This window comes from Cibotium barometz, unplaced genomic scaffold, assembly GCF_041138505.1.
Source record: "Cibotium barometz isolate CiBa-2024 unplaced genomic scaffold, ASM4113850v1 ctg203, whole genome shotgun sequence".
Classification (NCBI taxonomy): domain Eukaryota; kingdom Viridiplantae; phylum Streptophyta; class Polypodiopsida; order Cyatheales; family Cibotiaceae; genus Cibotium; species Cibotium barometz.
In genome coordinates, this window is record NW_028229432.1 from 1,334,095 (window position 1) to 1,347,636 (window position 13,542).

General features: G+C 41.0%; 1 protein-coding gene across 1 annotated transcript; it reads left to right on the forward strand.

Moving 5' to 3' along the window:
• Positions 1-1,405: 1,405 nt before the first annotated feature.
• Positions 1,406-12,998, forward strand: LOC147602636 (uncharacterized). The gene is made up of 10 exons (XM_086797791.1): positions 1,406-1,811; positions 7,084-9,108; positions 9,204-9,275; positions 9,434-9,552; positions 9,659-9,826; positions 9,906-9,998; positions 10,123-10,833; positions 10,935-11,373; positions 11,523-11,779; positions 12,510-12,998. The coding sequence occupies exons 1-10, from the start codon at positions 1,583-1,585 to the stop codon at positions 12,894-12,896; spliced, it is 4,500 nt and encodes a 1,499-aa protein (XP_086653917.1). The 5' UTR covers positions 1,406-1,582; the 3' UTR covers positions 12,897-12,998.
• Positions 12,999-13,542: the final 544 nt, after the last annotated feature.

The window sequence follows — 13,542 nt, forward strand, 5'->3', positions numbered from 1 at the left end:
AGCCTATTATTCAAAGAAATCTACACCCTTTTTTAAAATCATTGTTGCGTGCAACTGTAGCAAGAATCACTTTCATGATATTTCTCTCTCTCTCTCTCTCTCTCTCGCCACTACTACTCTTTTTTTAATCTCTCTCTCTATTTCTCTTTGCTCCTTCTCTATGTAGCCTATAACACACACACACACACACACACACACACACACACACACACACATTTACTCCTCTTTCCCTGATTGCGATGGAGGGAGCCACAATGGAGCAGATATAAAAGACCATTTGGGGACTAAAACAAATCCAATAACCAAGATAGCCAAAAGGTGTCAATCAAGATCTAGGAGCCTAGTTTTACTAATGCCACCTCATGATCATGTGGCTCGTGATGGTAAGGGGAAGGAGGCAATGTCAGAGACTTTGAGATGCCAGAAGATGACAACAAGACCCGACTTTGAGATGCCAAAAGATGACAACAAGACCCGAGGAAGTAGAATCAAGAAAACAGTTTTCGAATAATGTAGAATCAGAGAGACAAAAATAAAGAAAGAAGGGAAATTATGCTAGGCTTTAAAAGACCCCAATGGCTCTATGAGACCAATGTTAGTAAAAGACTGAAAGCACTAAAAAGCAAGACTGAACACTAGAAATAAAAAACACTAGAAAGTTATATAACTATAGGAAATGAATTTGGAAGTTCAATCTCTTTCATACTTCTCGTACTATATGGACTTGTGTTACCAAACAAATAATGCTAAGGCTCCCCTCCTTAAAGTGAACCAAAGACCACTCTTATCTTGTTTTGCAGTAATTTTTAAAAAAAGAAGTGTTGTTTGACCCTAAGGTACAACGTTCATGGTGAGCAAATCTAAAAAATTGAAGCTCGAACTTACAAGTTTTTTCATAAAATTTACAAACTTTTTGCCAAATTATAACTAGGATATATTCAAAAGTTATGGAAATTGATAATTAAATATTTACAAGTGTGAAACTATAAATTTTGCACTTTCATTGTACTTGTTTGCAGGAAAGGTACTAAGCCTTGAGTATTCTACGAAAAAGGTATGATGTAACTAAGGCTTGACAAAACGACATTTATTTTTTACTGGCTGAAATTTGAGAAAACCGATTAGAAATGTATCCAGCCTTTACAGGAAAACAATTCAAATTTACTAGTTTTTAGTTAAAATACAAGCAAAATATGCAAATTTAGCCCGGAAAAGCAGTTAGCATGTCCTTGTTTTGACAGGTTTAAAAAAAATGCTTTTATCAAGCGCCCAGGCACGTCATGCACGTTGGAAAGTTGGGTAGCGTGTTCCTCTCTGCAGTCGTCTGCTTGCTTCACGGCCACTTATCCTTTCCACACTATATATATATATATATATATCAGTGCTTTCCAAGCGCTTTCGTCTCAAGCTCGAGGTTGGCTTTTTTTAATGGAAGAGCTTGACTCCTCATAATAATAAATCATAGCCAGGAGAGTAGACTAGACTTTTTCTCCTTAGGGAAGTATGCCATTCATTAATCCGTAGAGCTTACACAGAGATTAAGAGAACTGGAAGTTTTTTTTGCAGGTTGCTGCGCGTCGAAATGGAGTTCCAGATGCTTCGTATACGTGAAGACAAGATTCCGGAAGGTTACAGGCTCGCAACTGTTGCTGAAGCTGAGGCCGACGCTCAAAGCGCCAAGCGAGCATGTTCTCCGGCGGCTTCGGAAAAAGGAGTGAGGTTGAAGAACGGATGGTGGGGTGGCGGCACAAGCACCAAATCCTACCAAAGCGAACTCCAATACAAGCTCGTTATTAGCAAACCAAAATCAGGTCTCTATTATCTCTTTATTCTCTTCTCTAATCTTTTTGTTTGACCAAATATATATATAAATCACGAACCAGTTCATTACATCAACATGAATCCTGAGGATGCCACCTACTTATTTCTAAGACCCACACCTTTATTCTCCATTGTTTAGTAGATTACATAACAACTTCCATCTCTTGTCTTCATCTACAAAAGAGGATTGCTCCCACGACACTTTATAATCTGACAAAACACAAGTCTCCATTAAAGCCTCTGTAGTGCATCCTCTGGGAGTCTGCTTTTCCATCACTTCTCCTTTGCTTGTCCACATCTTTATAGTGGGTCTTGTCCTTATTGGGTTTTCTATGAAAGCCACAAAAGTGTATTTTATCTGCTTCTCTTTTAAGTACCATCTTCTAGTCTTGGGACCAAACCTCAACTGTTTGGGCTTCACATCCAAAGACACCTGCAATCATAATACTTCCAAGTTAGTTATCCCTACTAGTATGCCAGAGTTTATACAGATTACATATCTACACATTTATGCATTGGTCTTGTCACATCCAGTATTTTCTGAAACACCACACAATTCCTAGAAGTCCAGATTTCCCATAGGTAGCATGCCCTGATAATGTTGAATAGAACCTATGTTCCCTCATCAACAACAGACCATTTGCACAGTTACCAATCCCCCCCCCCACTGTGTCTGATATCCCAACCCATGTTGTACCCATTTCATTAATTTCCCCCATGCACCTCTGATGGCTGGGGAGCTCCAGAAAGCATGTTTACCATCCTCTAAAGCAGATTTGCATCTAGGACAAAAGCCATTAGTTATGTTCTTCTGTGTTAGCTTTGCTCCAATATGTAGAGCCCACATGCAAACTCCCCATAAAAACATCTAGAATTTAACAAGAATCTGACCTTCCCACTACTCTTTCCACCTCTTTTTCCAGCAGTAGCATGGGCTCCATCTTAGCTTCCAGATTCTTTTGCAATACTCCACATTCAAGTATCCTCTCCTTAGCTCTGCATACAGGGCCCTAGTTGAGCCATTCACCAGCTTAACCCCATTAACCTAAACCCAATCTTTGATCCAACAAGATTCATCAAAAGCAGTCACGGAGAACCAACCCTCCTGAATCTTAGTTAGCACCTACCCCATTAAGTCTCTTTCCCTTGTAAGATAAACCATACACTTGATGTAATTGATCTTATTCACCTCCGTCCCATCCCAACAATCAACTAGCTTTTTCAAACCCCTGTTATTCAACCTCTTTGCAGAATGAGTATCCAAAAGCCCCAATGGTGGGTAATACCTGTGAGACCACCATAGGTTCAGAGTAAGTAGTGAATTTTTTGAGGCCCTAAACCTCCCATCCCAATTTGTTAATCTCAAAGCCTCTTTCCAGTTGCTACACATCCTCTTACACAAGGATGAAGTTGCCACCTTTAAAGGGGCATAAGAGAACAATTTATCTTTCTAGCTCAGATCCAGTTAGCGGCCTTTATATAAAACCAAAGAAGCCTCTACTAGTTCTCTTACCGTGATAGCCCATGTGTCAACTTGAGCGAGACATTTTGGAAGAAGTTGAGCCACCCTTACCAGAGTCTGAGTAGGTAACTGCACACCAATCCCCCCTCACTCCTTGGCATGGCTAATTTATCCCAAGCCAACTAGGCTAAAGCTTTCCCATTACCTTTGTCATTCCTCCACAAAAAGTCCCTTATATGACTCAAGATCCTCTTCCATTGACTTTTGCCAAATTCTAACATTGGGCATAAAAACATTATGTAGGCATTCAACACTATATTGCAAATCACCACTCTCTCATTGAAAGGAATTCTAACTCCTTCCCATTTCTTCATCTTTATTAAGAATCTGTCCAGGGCCCAATCAACCAGTTGTTTATTTGTGACATCAACCCCAAGTGGAACTCCGAGGTGCCTTACTATATGTTCTCTTTTAACAACCTCACATCCCCATCTTTGCAAGTCAAAATCATTATCTTTAGTCAAGCTCGATCCTAGATTTCTGTAAATTACATCTAGAACTCCCAGGTGCCTTGCTATATGTTCTCTTTTAACAACCTCACATCCCCATCTTTGCAAGTCAAAATCATTATCTTTAGTCAAGCTGATGATCGTAGATTTCTGTAAATTACATCTGGAACCAGAAGCCTTTGCAAACTCTTGGATTATGCTTAAAGCCTACCTCATATTCTCATTGTCAGCTTTCAGAAACAACAAAGATTCATCAGCAAAATATTGGATTATTAGCTACTCACTGTACCTCCATCTTAGACCAATAACAATGCCTTTTGAGCATGCATCTTCCAAGGCAACAATTAATGGGTGTGAGGCAATAGCAAACAAAAGAGGGGCCAAAGGACAACCCTGACTAACAGATCTATGAATGGCAAATCCTCCAGTAATTCTATCATTCAGCAGAACATTAGAGAAGCTTCCCCCAGTGAGAGTATAGATGCATGATGCCACTCTGGGTCCAAACCCTAACTTCTCCATCACTCTAACCACAAAAGACCAATGTATTCTATCATATGCCTTTTCCAAATCCAGCTAAAGCATAACACATTTTTGTTGAGTCTTCTGAGCAATATCTTTTCCTATCATAGTAGCAAAAATATTATCATAGGTTGACCTCCCCTTGATGAACCCATATTGCCTCTTAGATATCACCTTTTGTAACACCGGGGTGATTCTGATAGCAATGACCTTAGTGAACATTTTGTATATCATTGTTTACAAAGTGATTGGTCTCCAATGACCAAACTTGTTACAAGCAACTTGCTTAGGCATTAGTTTCACCAATCCTTCCTTGAGGTCTTTATCCAAGTCTCCAGTCTTGAAAGCCTTGTTGCAAGCTTCCCACACAATCTCCTTCAAGGAAGGCCACAATGCTATAAAAAACTCAACAATCAGCCCATCCTAGCCAGGGGCCTTCTCCCTTCCCAATTTCAAAAGTTCCACCCAACAATCATTAATATCCAACTCTCTCTCAAGACAATTGGCTTTATCAGGCTCCACGCTGTTATTAATCAACCCAATGAGCTTGTTCTCAGCCTAAACTCTCCTTAGAGAATGGTCTTCATCAAGACTAAGAATAGATCCAAGAAACTCAATTCATTTTTTTGCAATCAAATGAATACCCTCTATCTAGGATCTCCCCAACTACCTCATTACCACCCTTCCCCCCTGCAAGCATTTTTTAAAAAAATCCCGCTTGCTATAGTTGTTAAATGTTCTCTTTCAATCCAATTCAATTCCTTTCTACCATCCAACTCCTCCTCATTCTTCAATGTATTCTGACATCTATAAAGTTCAGAAGCCTCCTCTTCAGAAAGACCATTAACCAATCTCTTCTTCTGCAAATATTCCAACTGATTACTCCAATATTTCCTATTCTGCCTCTTCTCCTGAGCTCTCAATTTTCCTATAGCCCTAATGACCCCTTGCATCTCATTAGCAAATTTTCTCCATGACCTTGAACCCATTCCTCTATCTTTAAGTCTCTTGATGGCATGTTCAGTATACTCCATAAATAGTTGTCCTTGAACAAAAGGTTGTTAATTCTCAGTTTCTTCGTTGGAAACTACTCCAAAACAGTCCTTCCAGAGTCTTCACCCAACTCCACTTCAAAGGCATATGGCCTAACAATATTAAATTGAAGTCAATTTCCACCCTTAAAGTGTGTGGTACCCATGCAGCATGCTAAGTGAAGAATATTCTATTAATCCTAGAGGAGGAGCTCAAATATTGAAGACTAAAATAAGTATGCCCTGGATTATTTCTCCAATCCTCTAAAGACAATCCATCCACCAGGCCCATTTTACCTCTCAGCTCATCCCATTTCCCTTTCTCATGTCCCATAAAAATGGAGGTCCCTCCACTCTTATCAGCCCGATTCTCCATCATATTAAAATACCCCAAAATAATATAGCAATTCAACACATTCATCTTACTAATCCGCTCCCACATACTACTCCTAATATAACCTGTGTTAACACCCCCGTACAGCACCGACCAATCCCTAAACCTATCCTTTCTTAGAATTTTGGCCCCAAAAAGATTATGCTCTTGTACCGCATATATAGACAATCCCTACTCTTTAACCGCTCCCCAAAACAAAGCTTTTTTTTTTGTCTTTAATGCCTTTGACATTCCAGGTACACCCCGAGAAGCCCTTCTGAAAACTCATGTGAGAGCTTTTTCTGGAACCATCTTTTCCTCCTCTCCTCCCCCTTGAGTCTGCCCCTCTCTCACTATTCCCTTCCAGTCCTCTTCAACTTGCCAGTTAAACTTCTGTACAAAAGAAGTGCCACTATCATCTTCAACCAAAGTGCTATATGTATTTGAATATAGAATTGGGCTCAGGCTACTCTGATTTTTCTCCCCTCTGACCCCCTTCTCCAATTGGCTGGCCCTCTTTCTAGCTTCCTCCTTAGTTGGTTTAAGATTCATTTTAACCTTTGGCTTGATCCACTTCCCACTAGCGACCCTTCCTCTTTTTCAGTAATCTTCTCTTTACCCTTCTCCGCCACTTCTCCTTGACCAGCACAAGGTTGAGCTTCTTTAATACTATTTTCTTTCCCTACATCATCTATTGGTTTTTCTTCACCTTCCGGAATTTCAGACCCAGACTGTAAGTAGTTTCTAGCAATATGGCCAAATCCCCCACACTTGAAACAAGCACCAGGGAATGGACCAAATTTAAGACCTAAATCCAATTATCTAGCTCTCTATCTTGGTATTCCACCACGAGACACACACACTATTCACCTATCTACACCCCACGTCATCACCAGGAAGATACAACACAGGACCCAAGGTTCTAGCAATATCTCTAAGAGCTGGCCTAAGCCACGGAGGGAGACCCAATACTTCTACCTAGATCGGGCAAGCTTCCTAGGACTCCTATTCATATCAAACAATGGGTCAAAAGGGAAGACATGCACTAGCTTATGACCCATGAAGAGAGCACCCTCAGAAACAGCTTAGAAACAGATTGTGCCTTAATGAATAGTACATTGAAAAAACCTTTTCCTAGATAAAACAGATTGTGCCTTAATGAATAGTACATTGAAAAAACCTTTCCCTAGATAAAACACATTTGATACCACTCTGTCATGCACAATCTCTTCTTGCAACCACCTACCTATCTCTACCTTTGCACATAATGTCTTAAAAAAAAGAGACATCCCCTTGTGCACTATGAGCGTCATTTTGACAGATGAGAGTCGTAACTTTTTCTAAAAAGTTTTGAGTCCAAACCAGAGGAGGCGCCGACAGAGGAGGACTGTCTGATAGCGCTGGCATATGCCGCTGAGCACGATGATGTGGATGATGAGGTGTACGAGCTGGTGCAGCATGCAGGCCTAGAGATTCTGAGCAAGAAGATGCCGTTTTTCTCCATGGGAACCATCCTCCATGTTTGCACAAACTGGGGCAGTAATGATACGCTCCTCAAGGTGCTGCGCGACTATCCTAAGAGCGTCGATGTGTTTAGCCTCGATAGATATGGGGAGACAGCACTCCACAACTTGCCCAACAGACTCCACAACTCCACTACACGCTATGATGACAGCAAAGAAGCTGCATGCCTCCTCCTGCGGCATGCAGGCAATGTAAACAAGATGTTGTCTGTGCAAAGCAATTACGGAGGTATGACTGTCGTTTTCAAGTCTTTGTTGTATGAGAGAGAGGAGGTGTGCAAAGCTATTCTGAAAGCAGGCCAAGAGGAAATCCAAAGGGAAAGAACACAAGAACAGGGCGCAGAGGCTCCGGCCTGGTTAAAATTGGAAGCCTATTACAATTACAATAATGAGAAATACAGCACAGCATTGCACTTTGCTGTTATGAACAACTATGTTGATATTGTTACTGAAATCCTAGCTTATCCTGGAGCTGAGAGGCTCAACCTCACCAGCCAGCAGGATCACAATGGCAACACCCCTCTTCACCTTGCCGCTGAATTTGGCGACCTTCAGATCTGTTCAAAGCTTCTGCAATACAGTGCAGATATCAATGTCAATGGAGCGATCACTGTGGCCACTGCCCAGAATAAGGCTGGCAAATCTCCTCTTCATTTCGCTTCAACTTTAGGGAAATCAGAAGTGTGTGCAAAGCTTCTGGAATATGGTGCCTCCATTGACATGAAGGACAATGATGGGAGGTGTGCACTGACTAACGCATTTCGCCAAGATCATAAGCCAGTTGTAAGGAAACTATTGGATGCTTGCCTCCCTAGAGAAACCGTGAGATCTGGCCAGATAACATTGATCAATGCAAAATTCGAATTTGGCCTCACACCATTGCATGTAGCAGTAGGCATCTCTTCCTCTAAGCACATTGCTGCTCTACTTAAAGACGGAGCCTTTGTTGATGCTAGGGATGATGGTGGCAAAACACCATTGCACATGGCTACCCAGAAGTACAATAGCTGCTGCACCTTCTTCCAGCTTCTTACAGCTTCAAGATATGAGGTGAAGTTCTCCAATGAAAGGATGAACCGTGTAGACTGGATTAATATGAGAGACTTCTCAGGACAAACAGCTCTACACAATATGGTCAGGTTGGCAGGGCGCCTTGCCAGGGAAAGTAAAAGTGAAGTCACCAATGAGGAAAGTAAAAGTGAGGTCACACAGGAGGAAATTGAAAGTGAAGTCATAGAAGAGGAAAGTCAATATGAATTTGATATCGATGGTTACATGATTACAGAACTTCTAGAGCAAGGTGCTTTAGTGGATCTCAAAGACTGTAATGGGGAAACACCATTGCATATAGCAGCAAGAGAATGCCATGAGATGATAGTGTCCACTTTGTTGACAAAGGGGTGCCATTACTCCCCAGACATCAATCGAGACAAGTGGATTGCGATGTGTGACTTTTCAGGAGAAACTGCCTTGCATGAAGCAACAAAGGAATGTCGTCCAGAGACTGTCAAACTGCTCCTAGAAGCTGCAACAACTGAGAGTCTCAATGATCTGTTGCGGGTGAGGGATATAGAGAATAGGACAGCCTTACATTGGGCTGTCAAGAATGGGGATGAGACCATAATCGAGGAGATCATGGGGAGCAGCCCGGATGCTGCTCATCATGGTGAAGATAAAATAACCAAGAGTTTCTTGATGTGGAATGTGAAAGGCCATATCGCTCCTGATGATCACAACCGTCTGTGCAAGAAGTATAATGTAAAAGAGGATCAAACTAGCCTGCTGCAGCTTGCAGTAAGCAGAAAAGACGTGGACATAGCAAGGGAAATTATCAACAGGGGTGCGGATGTCACATCTCTTGACTACAGTAAGCTATATGTGTGGTTTCGTATATGTTTGGTTTCACACTCGTCTTTTTTGATTCATTGAGTCTCACTATCTGGAGGTGGTATGGCTTGACAGATGCTCGCCATTGGTTATCCCAGAATTTGGGCAGAAAAGCTTCTGATCAACCCGTTTTAGAGGATAGTCTAGGTAAGGATCACTCTAGAATCACCAGACTTTGCCATGGCTTGCATGAGAAGAGGAGCTAGCATTTGGCATTTTGCGTGTAGAAGATGCTTTCAAGGTGAAAGTTCTTGCTGTAGATGGTTGGCAAGTTGCTCACATGACCAATTTTTGTTGGAGTCCAGGTAGGACACGCCTAGTAAAGGGAGTAGCGGCCTTGCTTTTGAATCCCTACACAGAAACCCCAATAAGCATCGGCATTTTTGGAGATTGGGGAACGGGAAAATCCAGTTTCATGATTCAGGTTCCCAGTTCAAACTCCCGAAAAAAGACAATAAGACTTCATTGCATTGATTTACAGAAGACTAACCTTGTCACCTTTGATTGCTTGCTTATATGTTGGGTTGAAGGTTGAAGAAGCTCTGTTCAATATGGCTGTGAAAGAAACTTTCAAGCGCACTCCTGCAGAGGCATCTATGCTCAAATTCTCCTCAAGTGGAACAGCACTCCGGGATAAGGTAGTCAAGGCCCTTGAAAAATGCACGCCAGATGGAGATATTGAAAACCAGACGACGGAGGTATATGTTTTCCTATTCTGCATGATTACTTTTCATTAAATAGCTCAACTCTAGCTTGCTGATGGAACTTAATTGACAGGAAGCTGATGCCATTAACAACTTTCCGATCACATTACAGTCAGAGCACCACCAATTGTTCAAAGATTTGATGTTAACGGATAGATCAAAAATGGTGTGTGAAAGAAGCATTCTTTTCTTTTCTAGGAATACTGATGCTTCTCTCTCTCTATCTCTCTCTCGCGGACGAGAACACACATCTAGATATGCTTGTCTTAACCATCTATTTGGACTTTTAGGTGCAATCTCATGGAGCTCGTGGTGGTGAAAGAAAAGTTGGGAGAAATAATCAAACACTCCAAGGTGCACAGTTAGTAACAGGGCATACACCTGCTGTACTCACTGCGCGTTACAATGCATGGCAGTACGACAACAAGACAGAATCATCTGCTGGGCTTGCAGTGGAAATAAGCCAGCAGCTTGAGAATTTTATGACTCCTCATCAATGGCTGAGAATGTGCTGGAAGTATTCATGGAAGAGCCGACCCATGGACATCTTTGTGCAGCTTCTCCTCCCAGTTTTGCTTGCTTTTGTTGCAGTGTGTGTAATATTAGTATTGTGGAAAGTAGCTCCCATTAAAACAAAATATAAAGTTCTGTCTTTACCTGTGGGCATTCTTGGTGTCATTTGGGTATTCTTCAAGACTTTGCTACATGTCATACAACCAGTGACTCAAACAATATTGAGTATCATGAAATCCCCTGACCACCAATCTATGTTAGGCTGTCAACATCAAGTGATTGGTGATATTAAATTTCTCAAAGAGCAACTGTGCGAGAAGGCACACTTTGGTTGGAAGATTCTTGGGTTCTTGGGACAAATTTTCATCTCTAACAGCTACTTTATGGAGGGCACATGGGTGTGGAAACAACATCCTCGGTTGAACAATCTCCGCATTGTGGTATTTATTGATGATCTGGACAAATGTGATAAAAAGACTATCTTAGAGGTTGTCCCATATTCTTGCCTTCACTGCTACTCCATGCTTCTTTTGTGATTTCAAGTTGAGTTTTTGTTGGTGGCTCATCTCGTTTTGTATGGTTGCTGCAGCTACTTCGAGCTGTCAATTTGATACTGGGATCATGTGGGATCAGTGTTGTGATTGGTCTTGACAAGGGCATGGTGCAACGTGCTATCACCAAAGAGTTCCTGAAAGACACTGGTGACAAGTTATTAGACATATTGACAGAGAATGCAGACCAAGAGGACAAAAGCTCACGAGTGGTGGAGAACGATAAGAAGGCAGTTCAAGAGGACAAAAGCTCACGGGCTGAGGAGAATGATAATAAGGCGGTTCAAGAGGACAAAAGCAGCTCATACACTAGTGAGTTGGCCGACAAATATTTGCAGAAGATCATTCAGCTACCCATTCAGTTGCCAGACCCAAGTACAGAAAATCTTCGACATTTCCTCAGAGGACAAGTCGGCGGGCGACGCTTAACTAGATTCCGAGAAGATGAAGTGGGGAACGAAAAGAATGAAGAGGATGGTAAATTTAATCTCATCACTTCCCTGCTTTTGGTGGTTTGCTTGGTGCAGCTTCCACTCTCAAACTCTCAAATTACATGCCCACAGAACATTCCAGTTTGGTGACAAATGTAATTTTAGTTGGTAAGCTTGGTTAATCTCCTGGTGCAGGTGCCTTCCGCCTACTTCTGGCAAATTATCGTCCCATGGAAAGAGAGATACTTATAAAATTATGTGGCTCAGCAACTGGAGATCGGAAATTTCCACGTGAGTGGAAACGGTTTTTGAACTACCATCGTCTAGCCTGGACGATTCTCTCTCAGGATCCCAACATGAAAAATAACGAACTTAAGGGGTGGCAGAGAAAATTGATACTCTGGATTTTTGTATGCTGGAACTGGAGAGAGCAAATGGATGTTATTATTGAGGTATGTCTAGCAAGTGTTATAAGCATGTTTTAAATTAATTGTCAAAAAGTTTGTTACATAATATGCTCTATGCAATTGTCAATACCAGATGGACCCCCTTCCCTTGCTTATTAGATATGTGCCTGGCCTGTCGACACACCAAGTGAGGACCTTTATTAGTTAGGGCTCACAATGGTCTTTTAACTCTCTTAATTTGCCGCGTACATGGTCTCAGTCATCCTGGCACATGCATCTACGGTTTACTGCATTGCTTTCAGAGTGTCACCTCAGGTGCTTGGCCCCAGCTTCATCTAAACTTTGAGCAGGTCCGTCTTACAAAAGTTTTAGGTCCCAACAGCTAGGGACAACAATCCCCCCTCTTCCTCCCTTTGGAGTATTTACTTTATGATACGGAATTGAGCAGTCAGCTGATTCTGGGATGAAATTAGGGCTTTTGCGACTTGAAATGTTGGCGTTTTCAGAAACTAGTGCATGGATCATAGTTACCACCTACTCTACGAAACTTGGAAATCATTTTGACAGAAAAAACTGTGAAACAAATTTGAACAGTAGTATATGTGACTCCAGTTTCAAAAGCTATTCGGACCTCACATTGTAATTATCATGCCATTCCACACAGTAACAAAAGGCATTTTTGAGAAATAAAATTTCATGATGTTATAAGTGAGCGTAAGGAGAGCTTTCAAAAAAAAAACAAAAGCCTAATCAACGGGCATTTTACTGTGTGTAGAACTGGCAGAATCTACGTTCAAAGAAACAGGAAGACATGCATTGGCAGGAAAAAATCAAGAATGATGGTGCTAGTCTAGAATTGGGAGAGCTCATCAGTTTATACATGGAGAGCAAGGGCTGGAGGACCAAGCTGGAGGACAGTGACAGTAGCAGACGTAAAGAAGGAGAAGGTCAAGTAGAAAAAGCTTGGATTGATCTTCACAACACTCTCAGAGAGGAGTATGACATACCGATGCGCTTCATTGAAATATTCCAGCAGTTCAGGTTCTATTGTAAACTCAACCACTTGGAAACAGATTATGAGATGTACAAGCTCAAGAATGTGACCCATCCGGAATCATCCTCGTCACGGTGCACAAGGAACTTTTGGTGGTTCCTTTTATAGTGAACTTCACCATATATAGGAAATTTTGAGAGATTTTCTAGAGAGATTTTTAGTTATGTTGATGGAAATTTACTATATATATCTAGACAATCGTATTCCCCATTCACTCAATCCTCTATATGTAGGAAATATGGGCTTATATCTAGGTAATTCAATTTCTTATATAGAAAAAAATGGGCCAATATTCAGGTAATTAAATTTCCTATATAGAGAGTATGAGCCAATATCTAGGTAATTCAATGTACTACATACACAATATGGGCCAATATCTAGGTAATTCAATTTCCTATATAGAGAATGAATAACAAATATAGCCTATTATCTAGATAATACAATTTCCTATATAGAGAATGGATTGCCTATGTGGAGAATTGAACCATAAATGAGTAAATGGTTATTTTGAAAAAATTGGTTACTTTGAAACTTTTATACGTAATATTCAAGCATCAATATTGTTACAAATTGAAATACTTAAATTCTCCTCTCTCTCTCTTTCTCTCTCTCTCTCTCTCTCTCTCTCTCTCTCTCTCTCTTTCTCTTACACAAAAAAAAAACTCAATGTAACATACGTGAAAATGTAGGTATGTCCTCATCTTATATCAAAATGTAAGAGAATGATTTTACCAATACTAGCATGTCTATATTC